General features: G+C 38.7%; 1 protein-coding gene across 5 annotated transcripts in view; it reads right to left on the bottom strand.

The window, feature by feature from the left end:
- The window catches only part of ARHGAP18 (Rho GTPase activating protein 18), a 193,391-nt gene that overhangs the window by 23,663 nt on the left and 154,680 nt on the right, over positions 1-15,048 (bottom strand). For all 5 annotated transcript variants that reach the window (XM_039240413.1, XM_039240409.1, XM_039240412.1 and 2 more), the window contains exons 7-10: positions 13,626-13,717; positions 8,946-9,023; positions 5,082-5,241; positions 2,888-2,970 (exon numbers count right to left, since the gene is read on the bottom strand). In XM_039240413.1, the coding sequence (XP_039096344.1) occupies positions 2,888-2,970; positions 5,082-5,241; positions 8,946-9,023; positions 13,626-13,717 (413 nt within the window). The remainder of the gene's footprint in view (positions 1-2,887; positions 2,971-5,081; positions 5,242-8,945; positions 9,024-13,625; positions 13,718-15,048) is intronic.

Below are 15,048 nucleotides of genomic sequence, written 5' to 3'. Positions count from 1 at the left end.
CAAGGTAAAAAACAAAAAAACAAAAAACAAAAAAGAACTAATGGTCAAGCAGTTTGCCCAAAGACACCTGTCTCCTTAGGCTTAAAGTAGGACGTGGTGTTGGGCACAGTAATGCCTCCTAACTCTTCGATGTGCTGTAGTAACAGTCTACAAAGGTTATTCACATGATCCCAGCCCTCTGGATGGCAATGGAAGCAGCAGCCTTAGGCTCATGAAAATTGGGGAAGTTTGCATTAAATTTCCTGAAATTAACTGGTTATAGAGCTTTCCTTCACTTACAACTAAATGTAAATGGTTTATTTTCTTGTACATATGGCACATTTGTTTCAGTGTTTCTATTATTTGAATTTTTGTTTGAAACATTCATCAAGGCTAATTAAGCTCTTAAAACTTAATTACTAAATTTACAGTTTTTTCACTTTCCAACTTTTTATCCCCCAAAAAGTATTTCTCACCTTATTTACAAAACTGTACTCCCAGTAACCTTATATGCAAAAATTAAACATATTCTAAAATTTAAAAAAAATATTTTTTCCAAACAATTTTCAAGAGTGTGCCTGGGAGTTTGAATGCAAATTCCAAAACTGAGTTGAAGATCAGCCTTCCCCGGTAACCATACTGGAATTAAGTGTTTGCTCTCACAATGATTTGAACTCATCTGAATGCAGACATATTTTAATTAAATCATGTCTGCTTTAAAAATAAATTTTTATATTTATCTGTTTTTGAAAGAGAAGGGGGAAGAAAGTGAGAGAGAGAAAGCGAGAGAGAGACAGAGCGAGCGAGTGAGCAGGGAAGGGGCAGATAGAGGGAGATATAGAATCCAAAGTGGGCTCCAGGCTGTCAGCACAGGGCCTGATAAGGGGCTCAAACCCACGAACCCGTGAGATCATGACCTGAGCTGAAGTCAGATGCTTAACCAACTGAGCCACCCAGGTGCCCTGAATCATGTCTCTTTCAATTCCTGTCTTATACTGGTCATTTACAGAGCCATCACAGATAGGTACCTCTATGTGAATAAGCAAAAGATGGATTCGATGTCTCTTTCTGGGTAGTTGAAGCCCTGTGTCAGGCCAAGGCTGACAAGCAGACTGGAACTCAGTCCCCACTCTGTCCTGAGCCAGGGGTCCCTATCTGGGCCATAATCTAGCCTTATAAGGCAAGTCTGGTCACACAATGTTCAAATGTAACCCTTTCTGGAGTCAGCCCCTGTCTCCAAAACCCCACCTACTGCTGCCTTCTCAGTTATGCATATAACAGTGAAGCATATTTCCACCCTCCCAACCCCCACCCCCAACCCCCCCACTTAGTAAATGGAGTAATTCTTTGTAGAGTAATTTCTCCTGTAGAGAGGTAGGGTTTTTACTCCAGGAATCCTCATAAACAGTTTCATCCAGAAAAGTTGAGTATTAACATCCATGCCATGGGCATGAAAGAACTATCACTCACCTAGTTTCAGTTCAAGGAGTTTCAGTGAGGTCCAGAGACACTGCCAAGGTTTACTTACTGGTTTTGTTTTCTTCACATGAAATTTCTTGGCACGATTTTGTAATTTTAAATAGAAATGTAGGAGGCGAAGGGGAAAGGGTTTGACTCTTATCTACATAAGTCCTTTTTTAAATAGATCTTACCCCCATTCTACTTTATTTTTTTAAGTTTATTTATTTGCGAAGAGAGAGAGAGAAGTGAGCAGGGGAGGGGCAGGGAGAAGGAGATAGAGAATCTCAAGTAGGCTCTGCACTGTGAGTGCAGAACCCAACACGGGACTCGAACCCACAAATCTTGAGACAGGAGCTGAGCTGAAACCAAGAGTCAGATACTCAACTGACTAAGCTACCCCGGTGCCCCCCCCACACCCAAATCTTTTAAGAACATGGCAAAACTTAAGGTACATAGTTTCTAAATTATATTTTAAAAGTTTTCTTTCTTCCATAAGTTTATAATTAAACTTTTACAAATGCTCTACAAAATTTTGCTGTTAAAAAAATTAATCAACGTGGAACAATTCACTGATTATTATAAAAGCCCCTGACGATGTTTATAATAAATGGTATTAAATCATATAGACCAAATCAATTTGAAAAGATGATGTAAATCAGAAATTCAGGGTGAGCCCTTAGAGGAATAACTAGAATTGGTTTGAGCTGGTCTATCTTTTGGCTAACCAAACATTCCGAAATCATCATTATGACTCTATTGCTTAGAACCTCAAGCATATATAACATCTTTAGGCAACAGGTTATATTTGATGAGGCTTACTTTCTTTAAACATTCATTTTTCAGATTATTGCACACTGATTAAATAAAATTTGGAAAATGTAGAAAAATAAAAAGGAAAACTCCCAAGGCACCCCTGTTTCCAATTAAAAAAACGAAACCTCACTCATTGGTTATGTAGAAATGTTAGAGCAAAAAATTAAACACCTGATAGTACTACTACTATGACTAACCTAGTAAATACATCAATAAAGAGTTAAAAACTTTCACCATCTATCCTTAAAAAATAGGTCTCTTCATAAACTATTTGTAAAAAAAAAAAAAAAAAATAGGTCTCTTCTTCATAGACTAGTAGGAATGTTTCCATGAAAACATCACATTGTTTTGCCACAAATAATGAGAAATTATTGTGCTTAGTTCTGAGGGATATTTAACTTTAATATTTGAGAGAGACAGACGGACAGATTGCCAGCGGGGCTTAGGGCAGAGAGAGAGGGAGACACAGAATCCAAAGTAGGCTCCAAGTTGTCAGCACAGAACCTGACCCGGGGCTCGAACTCACGAACCGAACCATGAGATCATGACCTGAGCTGAAGTCTGACGCTTAACCGACTGAGCCACCCCGGGGGCCTGGTTCTGAGAGGTGTTGAATGTAAATGAATCTGCTGACCTTCAGCGTGTCTCTGTTCGCATCGGGCAGGAGGATGACAAGAAGGTTCAAAGCCTGCAGTTGTTGCTTCTTGGTTGGAAGATCTGCAGACAGATTAAATAAATCTGAACTCTTTTCTCTATGCAACATTTCTTTTTTTTTACTTCCCTTTTTTTTGTATTTTGTAAGAAAAAAGTTATTTGGCATAAACATCGCTGTGAAATGTAAGACACAACAACTGAGCAGCGAGCATTCTTGAGAGTGTGTTTGAGAGAGATCAGGAGAAACAGCTGCTGCTTTAGAGCTTTCCTCTCCCTCGGAATGCTCACTTCCAACTGTGATTGTATGATGAGCAGCCTTATGTTTGCAGACATGCAAGAGCGCTTTGGAAATAATTTTAACTTCTGCGTGATAATTATCCCCCAATGGAGAGACACAGAAAGTTAGACCTTCCGTGCTATGGTGTCAGGGTGCATCTGTAACACTGAAGTTTGTCTCTTTAATGGTGAGTGAACACATTACATGGTAAGAGTCCATCAGTTCCAAAAGGCGTAGGAAAAACCGAGCCTGGAACACAGTGGTCACTATATGTCCATGGAACAAATCAGAAAACCAAAGATCAATGACTGAGTTGAAGCGGTACCTTATTAGCATTGATGTTTATCATTTTTTAGAAGCCCTTAACCCATATAAGTAATACTCAGGGATATTTGGAGTCATTCTTGTATTTTGTGCCTCAGGAATAAATCTGTGCTTGAATCCATATCCCAAGAATGTATGCGAAATGGCATAATTCAACCATTAAAAATATTTTAAACAGAAGGGGATTTTGGTCATGTCTCCCCCAGAAATTCTGAAGAAATGTTATGAAATGACACATGGGAAGCATCTCAATATTACATGGTTGAAGAATAGCCTGGAAAATAATGGAATACTATTCAGCCATAAAATAAAAAGAATGAAATCCTGCCATTTGTGACAACATGAACAGACCTTGAGGGCATTACACTAAGTAACATAAGGCAAAGACAGATTCCATATGATTTCACTTATATGTGGAATCTTAGAAAAAACAAAACACAAAACAAATAAGCTCACAGATACTGAGAACAACTGGTGGAAGCCAGAGTCTGGGGTGGGGAGTGGGCAAACTAGGTGAAGGGTGTCAGCAGATACAAAGTTGCAGTTATAAATAGTTAAGCCCCTGGGATGTAATATTAACTGTAGTCGCCATGGTGTACAACAAAGTACTGCATATTTGTAAGTTGCTAAGAGAGATCTTAAAAGTTCTTATCACAAGAAAAAAAATCTGTGATTATGCATGGTAATGAATGTTAATCAGACTTACTGTATTGACCATTTTACAATATATACAAATACCGAACCATTATGTTGTTATAGGTCAATTATACCTCAATTAAAAAAAAAAAAAAAAAAGTTGGAATAACCAGAGAAAGTTCTGGTGGAGCTCACCATAATCGTCAATAGTGACCCCCGTTCACTCTCAAAAGTGTCCCAGTTTGGAAGGTAAACATATGGCCATTAGAGTGTGGTGGGGGCTTTTTTCCTTCATTGATGGCCTCTAGGACTAAATGGAATAATTATGCCAGTACATAAACCTTAAAAGATCCCTGTGTTTGCTGGAGAAGAATCAAGAACTATTTGAGACATTAATTTGGAGTTTGCCCAAGACCACGAAATGGCAAGATAGGAGATGTTTGCAGCCCTCTGCCAGGGAGGCAGCCAGATAATTTGTTCCATGTTTCTGCGTGACAATTTCAGAACTTAATTTTTCAGGAACTAATCACAGGCTCTGCCACATCTCCCTGGGCTTTTATGATAACTGGTAATCCGCAGCTTCTCCGGTAAGTGTTGCTTTTAACACTTGGCAAGAAAAAAAATTTATCAGATTTTACGTGACTCATTCTATTATAAAAGAAATGTGAAGTTCCAGGTTTTAACGAGCAAATATATTGTACTGCTTGACGGGCATGCAATTAACCTGTACCTGAAGAGAACATTCTGTTAATCATTCACTCAAAGATGTATATTTCTAAAGGAAAACAACGTGGGGGATTCGAGCATCCGCTGACAGTGAGTCAATATGTCTACCCAAGTCTATCTGGTTATATCCTTTGTGATGCGATGTGTCATTAAAACAATTAATATGTACGGCGGCAGGATAAGGATTGCTGCAGAGAGACACGGTACTTACTCTGGACAGCTTGAAAGGCTTTCATATACTCTACACTCAGCAGCGGCTGGGGCAGCTCCCGGATGAAGAGCTTCAGTAGGCTGGCTGCGTCGTGCTGCTTGACACTTTCCCAATTAAACGTCCCTTCATAAAACTTTGCTTCTAGTTCTTGGCAAAGATTCTGAGAGGCAGAAGAAGGAAAAAAAAAAAATAAAAGCTACAGTAAGTGTATTTTTTTTCCTGCTGAGAGTGTGATCCACTTCCCACTTTACAAGAGATTGAACTCTTTCGAAAGATCTGAAAGTTACTTCTCTGTCACTCAGAAAAATACTACTCCGCCAAGCATACTTTTCCAATGAAATACTATACCCACCCCCCCCACCCCCCACCAAATCCAAACACTGTATACATTTTCTTGGATATGGAACAGACCCTAAGCGGTAAAGTTTAAATTAAAAGATTAGTGAAGGGGTGCCTGGGTGGCTCAGGTCATGACCACATGGTTCGTGAGTTCAAGCCCTCCGACAGGCTTTCTGCTGTCAGCACAGAGCCCGCTTTGCAGCCTCTGCCCCCTGTCTCTGCTGCTTCCCCATTCACACACTCTTACTCTTTCTCAAAAATAAACACACATTTTTTAAAAATTTAATTAAAAAAATTAGTGAAGATAGTCTATTTGGGGACTTTAAGTTTTCAATTTTTTAAAAAATCATTTTTATAAAGTCTGTGTTAAATTATTGAGGAGTACATTACATAACAAAATACATAATCAATCTCTGGGCTGTAAGCAGAAGGTTACCTCTGATTAGTCACCTCTGGGAAATGGAAAACCAAATTCTACAGCAAATGAGGCCTGAAAATACATCAATACACCTGTCTTGGATGCGTAAGCCATGAGTGACACAGCCAACCTGCTGTTAGCTGTGAAAAACAGTTGGAGTCCATGCAGAATTAGAAATACCTAGTTCATTGACCTCAAGGACTCTACAAGATTTGCCAAATTATTAGTAATCAATTTAGTTTCATAATTACTATTTGCTACATGCGCTTCGCTGCAGCATAAATCTTATTATGTTGGAAATCCTTCCAAGTTTCTGTCAGGTCCTTGATTATTTTAAACAGTTCTCCCCAAAAATATTCTTCATTTTTCTTGCGAGGTGAATTTAGTACAATTTCTCTTCCCAACACAACTCCACCCTCAATTCCAGTTGTTTTTCTAATTGGTGAAATACATAAAGGTGAGCCTAGAAATGGGGAGGAGGGGAAACAGGCAAACGCAAATGGAGAGATGGAGGGAGGGAGGGAGGGAGGGAGTGAAGAGGAGAGAGAGGGAAGCAGGAGAGGAGGAGGGGGTAAAGGAGAGAAAAAGGAGGGCTGAGAGGGAGGGGCCGGGGGGAGGAGGGAGAAGAGTGCAAAGAATTTGGTGGGGCAGGGGAGAAAGACAACCAAAAACTTTGCATATTATCTTTAAATTATTTATAATGGACCAGCTGCTGCATAATTTGGGATGTGACAACAGGCTGGGTTGAAGAGTTGAGCCAAATGAATCCACTTAATTGACCTTCTTAGAAATTACATTTAGTTGAGCCAGTTCTGCCAGCTCTCCAGTGAAAAATGTAAAACACCCATTCTGTTCACTACCCTGTACTCAAGTAAATGCGTTTACAACTCTCAGGAGTTGGCCATCACATCGTGCTAATTAGCGCTGTGCACAGTGAACTGAGAAGGGGTGTTCTTGCCGATGTGGGGAATGTGAAGTCACACTGTTTCTGGGGATTCTTTCTCTGGAAGAGAATGTGCTTCTCAACAGGACTTATCTCAGAATCACACACAATGTCCGCGTTTGACTGCTGGTAAAACCACCCTAAATGTTAGCAAATGGAGCGAGACAATGGCACCTTATCAAGCTCACACGGGCCCCAAAACAGTTTCGGGGACCTCTGTGAATCAGACACCAAACCCAGGGGACACAGGCTGAATGAAATTTGTGAGAAGGTATATATATCAGGTTACTCGAATCTGATTAAACTGAGATCACCATGTGCAGTAAGAGCCAAGCAGGCCGAAACGAGCATTCTACATTGAGGAAGCTTATCAAAATAAGCAGATGATGTGAACCGTGCAAGGTATGAATACTAATTCCAGTCCTGGCAGCCCCGCAGCCACAGTCACAGGCGAAGGGCATGTGCACCCACCAGAAGTCATTGCTGCCTGATTCAGCTCTAAAAATGTCCTACAGAATAGGTCTTGAGGAAATGAAGAGAAAATATCTCCTGGCCCTATCCTATTTTCTCTTGGATTTGCAAATTCTGGAAGACAACAAACTAGATGTGGGCACTGCCTTGTGCTCTCTCAGGTGAGAGCCAAAGCTGACTCTGGAGGCTGGGGAAAGGAGACCATTAGTGGCTGCTAACCAAAACGTCTTCCTAGACATGTTTCCCACATAGAGCTACCATTTCAGGCAGGAAGCCCCTGTAAAATGCAATTCCTCCGGGACGCTGATGTAGCCGGCCTCATCTACAGGGTAAGTCCATCTTTATATACATTTGCCGGATGCTTTGTCCCCAGAGCAGGAGCCGGGGGACAGGGCGAGGGCAGAAGATACGCACATCCCAAGACAGTGGGAACAAAATGCCATCTTGTCAGAAAAGGTGGCGGGGGACGGAGAAAGGGGAAGTCTGGGAATCACCTTGCCTCTTTCACCACCCAGGCTTGGGCTACCCAGCAGCCAGTGAGACAGGAAGTGTGAACGTCAGGAAAGGAGTAGAGGCGGAGTCTCATTTTGTCAGCTCCCAAAGACTCCTGTATGTGGGCTACTGTCACATCTCCTACACTGCTCCCCTGGGGGAGTTTAATCATTTTTTTTCCCTTTTTTTGTTTTTTAATTTTTTAAAGTTATTTTATTTTTGAGAGAGAGAGAGAGAGAGAGCACACAAGTGGGGGAAAAGGAGAGAGCTAACAAGTGAGAGAAAAGGAGAGAGAGAGAGCGGGAGACACAGAATCTGAAGCAGGCTCCAAGGCTCTGAGCTGTCAGCACAGAGCCTGACATGGGGCTCAAACCCATGAACTGTGAGATCGTGATCTGAGCCGAAGTGAGATGCCAACTGAGCCACCCAGGTGCCCATCGTGACTTTTTTCAATTGCTATTACTCATGCTGACTAAAGCCACCACCAGACCCCCTACTGGTGTCCTGAGTCATCATGTTCTCTCTCCCTGAGAAGGATGGAACGGCGCCTGTCTTTTGCTTGTTTACTTTTGTGCCTATTCTAGGCTTGCACAGCAAAGGCATAAAATCACTTGCTACTTTATTTGCCATGGTATTATCACAGCTAATATGGTGATTTTGAAGAGAAATCAAAACTTACAAAAATCAGCAGAGACTGCAGAAAAACGATATAGAAATTGAACGCGAAGACGTTTTATTGCTATAGGGGTACCTGGGTCGCTCAGTCAGTTAAGTGTCTGACTCTTGCATTCAGCTCAGGTCATGATCTCACAGTTTGTGGGTTCGAGCCCCAACTGAGGCTCTGCGCTGACAGCGCAGAGTCTGCTTGGGATTCACTCTCTCCTTCCCTCTTCGTCCCTCCCTTGCTCAAGCTCTCCTTCTCAACATAAATAAATAAACTCAAAAAAATTAAGAGGTTTTATTGCTATATTTTATCTACTTTACTAACAATGGGAAGAAAGGGAGAGAGGACAAGTTAGCTTTTAAAATGCCAAAGCCGTGCGCTGACAGCTCGAAGCCTGGAGCCTGCTTCGGATCCTGTGTCTCCCTCTCCCTGCCCCTCCCCCCTCAAAAATAAACACACATTAAAAAATTTTTTTAAATAAAATGGCAAAGCTTAATTAAACAATGAACTTGTCCATCGGTGGAACTCAGAGATTACCTTGATCCTAATAGCAGCTCCAGGTATCCTTAAGAGGCCTTCGGTTTCCAAGCCTCCCTCTTCAATCCGAGAAATCAGCTGCATATAAACAGAAGAACATTCTGACTTGGGTATTCTTAAGAGGTACAGTTCCAAATTTAACATCTGCTTCACATATAAATAAACGCAAACTGATTACAACGATGTGGAAAGTGGATTTCACAAAGTTTTGAATGCTATGGTCTCAGCCCTACCCTGTAACCCAGTTAAGTCCCAAAACTTTATTTATAATTTAGAATAAATTGGGTTATATTCTCCTTTATTACCGAAATGTTTAATTTCACACAACAGCTGTCATACTCTGAACAAATGGAGACTGAAGATGTTCATGGTTTAAAAGTAACTAAGACCATCCATTTCTTCTGCTTTTCCAGAAGCATACATTCCACAATCAAATAAATCTTAGGAAATTCTAGTATTTGCACATTTACATCTCTGTTTTAGTTTATTTGAAAGAATTATTTATGGTATGAAGAAAAAAACTGTTTGCAAATATTCATTTTTAAGCTTTTAAGCTTCTGGTGGTAAACCAAAGTAAAAAAACAATTCTTGTATAGGGCTTTTAAATTATACCTGATACCCAACAAATACACACAGATCTATCTCCAGAACCCCATTAAAGTAACAAAGATTTTTTTCTAATAATGCCAAAACCTACAAGATTAAGAGAAATGGAGAAATTACAATGGCATACTGATGGAAGCTTAGGAAGATAATTAAAAAAAAAATGTGGTTAGTTTCTCGGCTAAGAAGAAACTTAGAGTGATCTTCCAATTGAAACACCTATTCCCTGGGCCAGTGCACAAAGGTTTTATAGGGGGTACTCTGCTATTGTAAGGAAATTCATTTCTTCATCCTCAGGTTAAATATTAGGCAATTACTAGTATCGGACAGGTCTCCCTTCGTACCACCCACCCCCTTTCACAATAGTCTTGTAACTTTACAAAAGACAGACCTACTCTTCACTCATCCCCAAATTTACTATAATTCTCTGCACACCCTAAGGCATAAAATCTTCCTGAGTGCCAAAGAATGTAAAATTATATATATTATATATATATATATATATATATATATTTTTTTTTTTTTTTTTTAAAGAGAGACCTGCTTTAATGATTTACCAAGGCTCTATATACTACATAAAGCTTACTGCTTCTCCCTTGCTTATACAAGTGTCTACTAGGAGCAAAGCATGGCATAATAAAAATAGGTCTTCTGACCTTTGTCTAGATGTTCTGAAATCAGATATATTGTACTGTGCAGACGCTGGAAGAGTGGTAATTTTTCTTTAATGACCTTACCTCTTCTATCCCTGGATTATGGCCAAAGAATGCACTGATCTTGAGGAAGTCAGGTAAGAATAAAGCAAAGAGTAGTCTCAAAATTCTCCTAAGGATTTATTATCAGCTGAAGAAAGAACCATCACTGACCAGTCAAAGCAGTACATGATTTTTAAAAATTCAACTGGAATGTTTTCCAAGACCCCATTTTTCAAATTACATTAGATAATAAACCCACAGCAAAATCCTTACATGAATTATTTCAGATTAGATGGACATTATTCAATAAAGGATTTAAAACCATATTTATCAAATAAGAGCATGCAAAATTTATTCAGTGCTCAAGCAATTTTCATTTCTATTTCATCTTAAAAAATGTTTGAAATGTTCTATTGGCAAAAAATAAAATTCTGTGCTAGCTGCTACAGCAAATTAGTTTCTAGCAATAGTATATGCCTTCCATTTTCATTAAATACACAGGAAAAGTGGATGAATTCTAAATAACTGAGAGTTAGTCTTGAATTTCTATATTTCAGTTCTTTTCATTATTCTCTAATGTGAAATAGTAGCATTCAATAGAAATATGTGTATACATTGCCTCAAGGAATGCCATGTGTTCTTTTCATATTTCTCACTTTAAAAATAACATTTTTATGGGGCACCTGGGTGACTCAGTCAGTTAAGCATCTGACTTCAGCTCAAGTCAGGATCTCATGTTTCGTGAGCTCGAGCCCTGCGTTGGACTCTGTGCTGACAGCTCAGAGCCTGGAGCCTGGTTAGGATTCTGCGTCTCCCTCTCTCTCTGCCCCTCCCCCACTCATGCTCTGTCTCTCTCTCCCAAAAATAAACATTAAAGATTTTTAAATGACATTTTTAGCTATATTATATAGCATTATCAAAATATATATAATAAATACGTTATAGCACTTTTACTTTCAAGATTTAAAAATGAAAAAGATCTATATTTTAATCAGACTGCTTTTTAGTAGTTTATCCTACAAGAGATACTCCATAATTTGTCAGTAATGTCCATACCATCTTCCATGAGAGATTACATACTTAGACAAATTTATGAATTGAAAATGAAGTCAGAAGTTTTTGACACAAAGTATCTTTGATCTGGCAGATTTGTTTGACAATAAGAATCTGCTAGTAAGATTTTTTCTATACATAAAAATTAAGAATATTTCTATTTCCCTCTTTCTGAGATGGCGGCTTAAACAATGGGTCTCTGAGCAAAAACTAAACAAAAAAACCAAACAAGAAAACAACAGATACAATTCATAGATATTAGATAAGCTTTGTTAAAGCTCTTTTGGGGTATAATTCTTAATAAATAAAAAAGTATAATCCTCTAAAAATTGGTAGTAAATCTTTTTGCAAATCAGCGATTTCCAATTCTTTCCTTTGTACAAACTGAGGAAATACCTAATTGAGATGACAGCTGATCAATCAAAAAATATTTTTGAATGATAGATCACTATGATTTTTTTTTGCTTATAATTCAGAGGGGATGCAAATAGGGAAGTTTCATCTAAGAGTAAACCCTTTATACTCTTATTTTGTTTCATGTGAACAAAAAGACTTGAAGGCTGTTATCTAGCAACTTCAAACTGGTTGGAAGCCCAAGTCTTCAGAATGTTGAAGTGACAGAAATGTAAAATAATAAATAAGAAAATTCCAAGAGAAAAATCACATGGGACTGCATTCAGTCATCAGCCTGATCGGGAGACATCAATTCCTGAATTTCTGTGGGGACCAAAGCACACTCTGCACTAGTGTGATGGTGAATTTGATAAAGTCAAGCGTGATTCATCATTGGTTATTTGGTCAAACACCAGCCTAGATGTTGCCATGAAGGTATTTTTTAAGATGTAATTAACATTTACATCACTACATTTTGAGCAAAGCAAATCACGCTACATAACATGGGTGGGTTTCATCCAGTCAGCTGGCAGTAAAGACTCAAAGTAAAGCCTCAACAGTAAAGACTGAGGTTTCCCAACAAAGAAGCAATCCTGCCTCAAGACTGTAACGTGGAAAGTCTACAGGAGTTTCCCACCTGCAGGTTTTGGACTCAACACTGCCGACCAACATCATCGTTTGCCCAAGTTTCCAGCCTCTGGACTGCTCTATTTCAGATGTGCCGTTCCCACAATGGCATAGCCAATTCTTTAAAATAAATCTGTCTCCACAACGTGCATACACACACACACAACACCTTATCGGTGCTATTTCTCTGGAGAACTCATATCCATTTGGAAAGGCTGCTGCTGAGATCCTTGCTCTGTACAGTCCTCTGTGGTGGTGACATGCACCTTTTACTTAAATTGACGCGAATATATGCCCACATTTGTTAGCAGCTCTCAGCCAGTCACAGGCAGTGTCGACAACTATCCACACAGATACAAGTTCTACAGGCAGGGGCTGGCAGAGGCTGATGAGTAGAACACATGACACGGAACAGAGTTCATTACGAGAAACAATGAGATACAGCAGGTTTGGGTGTATCCGTGAAACGAGAAATAACGCTATCAGAGGTTAGTAGCTAAGCGGCTAATGATGGGTTTGGAATAGCAGAGGAATCAGTGTCGAGGAGACTGAGCTTTACTACTGAATGAGTTTGCTGAGCCAGTCAGTTGTGTAAGTTCCCACTAGCACTCTTGCTATCCCTAGAGCTTTCAGAAATTGTGATGTGCTGGACCTGCTGCAAAAAAATCTACAGCTTGGGGTAGTTCATAACTGATCTGACCTACCTTCCTCGCTGTGCATTCCTGGCTTTTATCACCTAGAATCTGGGTTTCTGAGCAATGATGGCTCAGAGATTAGACTGAAATTTTTATATTGCCATAGGTACTCCCCTTATGAATAATAGAGTGTGGATGACACCGATGACTTGATAGTTTAGCAATCGCTTTCTATTTCTACTTTATGGTTTCTTTGCCTACTTTGGGAGTAGGCACTGGCAAATTAACTTGGACATCCCCACTGTAAATAGGAAAGCTTGGGAAATACATACAGGCATGAAATATTCATGAGGATTCAATTCCCTAGAAACTTATAAGCAGTCCCCACTCCTGTGTATTATAGAATTGAAATCTCAATTATACAAAGCTAGCTAATATAAGACAGGAAAATGATGCCAGGTAATCACAGTTATAGTAATAACACAGAAAACATCACCATGAAATAAAAATTATGAGCCCTTGAAACAAATTTGTTTCCTGAATAGAAAATCAAAGTACAAAATAAAAGAGCATATCAATTGGAAAACGATATTATAATATTATGAATGCCAAAGGAAAAACTTGTTTTAGTTCAAGTATGTTCTCTCTATGCTGACCGATTTAGGCCTACTTACTTTTTGAAATATCAAGGGTATTCGAGTTCCTGGTACTTTCCTCTGATCTTGTTCTAACAATACTGTCAATGGAATACAAAAAAGACCAGAATCTGCAACAAAAAATAAAAGTTCTTAATTTCCATCAATCTATAAAATATGAATGCAAAAATATTAAGTCATCAGATTTCTGATATTGTCATTCAAACAGACAACTATTTATTGAGCACTTCTAAGTGAATGACACTATCTAGGCATTACGTATATACATCTCGATAAGAAAATCTTGAACTTGTCTTATATAAATAGCAATCTAATAAGGAAAGACAACTAAGTAAATGATTGCAAATAATCACCAAATTAATTAGAAAATTGTAGGGGTGCCTCAGTCAGTTAAGTATCCGACTGTTTATTTCAGGTCAGGTCATGATCTCACGGTTCATGAGATTGAACCTTGGGATGGGCTCACTGTGACAGCACAGAGCGAGCCTGCTTGGGAGGTTCTCTCCCTTTTTCTCCGCCCCTCCCCCACTGTACACCCATGTACATGTGTGTGCACTCTTCTCTTTCTCAAAATAAATGAACATTAATAAATAATAATTAGAAAAGTGTAAACTGCCATATAATAGAAATATACTATAGGAGTATGTGAAATATGCAAATAATTTACTGAAGGTCGTCAAATTAAAAGTTCTGGTTAAGGCAAATATTATTCATCTCTTCCAGACTTAATCAACATTTAACATTCTACAATACAGCAAAATATAACTCTTTGCTTTTTGAGAAATCAGCCAACATTATAATCTTGTTCTACAAATGTTTTTCTTTAGAAAATATAGATATTTGGTAGTTTTAAATTAAAAGTCATAGCTTTATATTTTGGGAATAACTCAAGATGAAATGAAAGGTTAACAATTTATAATTTTTCCAAGTGAAAATCATATGCCTTCGGTCTGGTGTGAGCATAAATCCCGCTTAGCACCTCCTACCCCACCCCATCACTGAATGAACAGTTAGCACAGAAGTATGACACACATCATCAGGGGAGATAGAAATCATTTGCGAACAAGGAAAGGGGGATTATCCTGTGGAATCAGGACACTAAAAATTGACTCTCCATATCAATGCCTTTCAAGAGAATACCAGTAACCCCTCAAAATAATTTGTAGTTTAGGAATTAAGAAAAAATACAATTTTCAAAAAGGTCAGGAGTCTAGTTTATAAGATAAATCTATCAGATGAGATACAAAAATATTTAAGAAATGGAAAGAAAATCTATTCTGTTTATAGTTAACACTCTTAATGAGAATGGCTTATTATTTCTGTTAGAATGCAATTCTAAAACATAAAAAAGCCTCTCTAAGCCATTTTAAAAGTCCTGAGTACTGAGTCACAGCTATTTAAATTATATTTCTATCTTATATTTGGAAAAGGCTTTGTGACA

Source organism: Hyaena hyaena, unplaced genomic scaffold (genome assembly GCF_003009895.1).
Source record: "Hyaena hyaena isolate Hyena2069 unplaced genomic scaffold, ASM300989v1 scaffold_178, whole genome shotgun sequence".
Lineage (NCBI taxonomy): Eukaryota > Metazoa > Chordata > Mammalia > Carnivora > Hyaenidae > Hyaena > Hyaena hyaena.
This window is presented reverse-complemented; position numbering and strand designations above follow the sequence as displayed.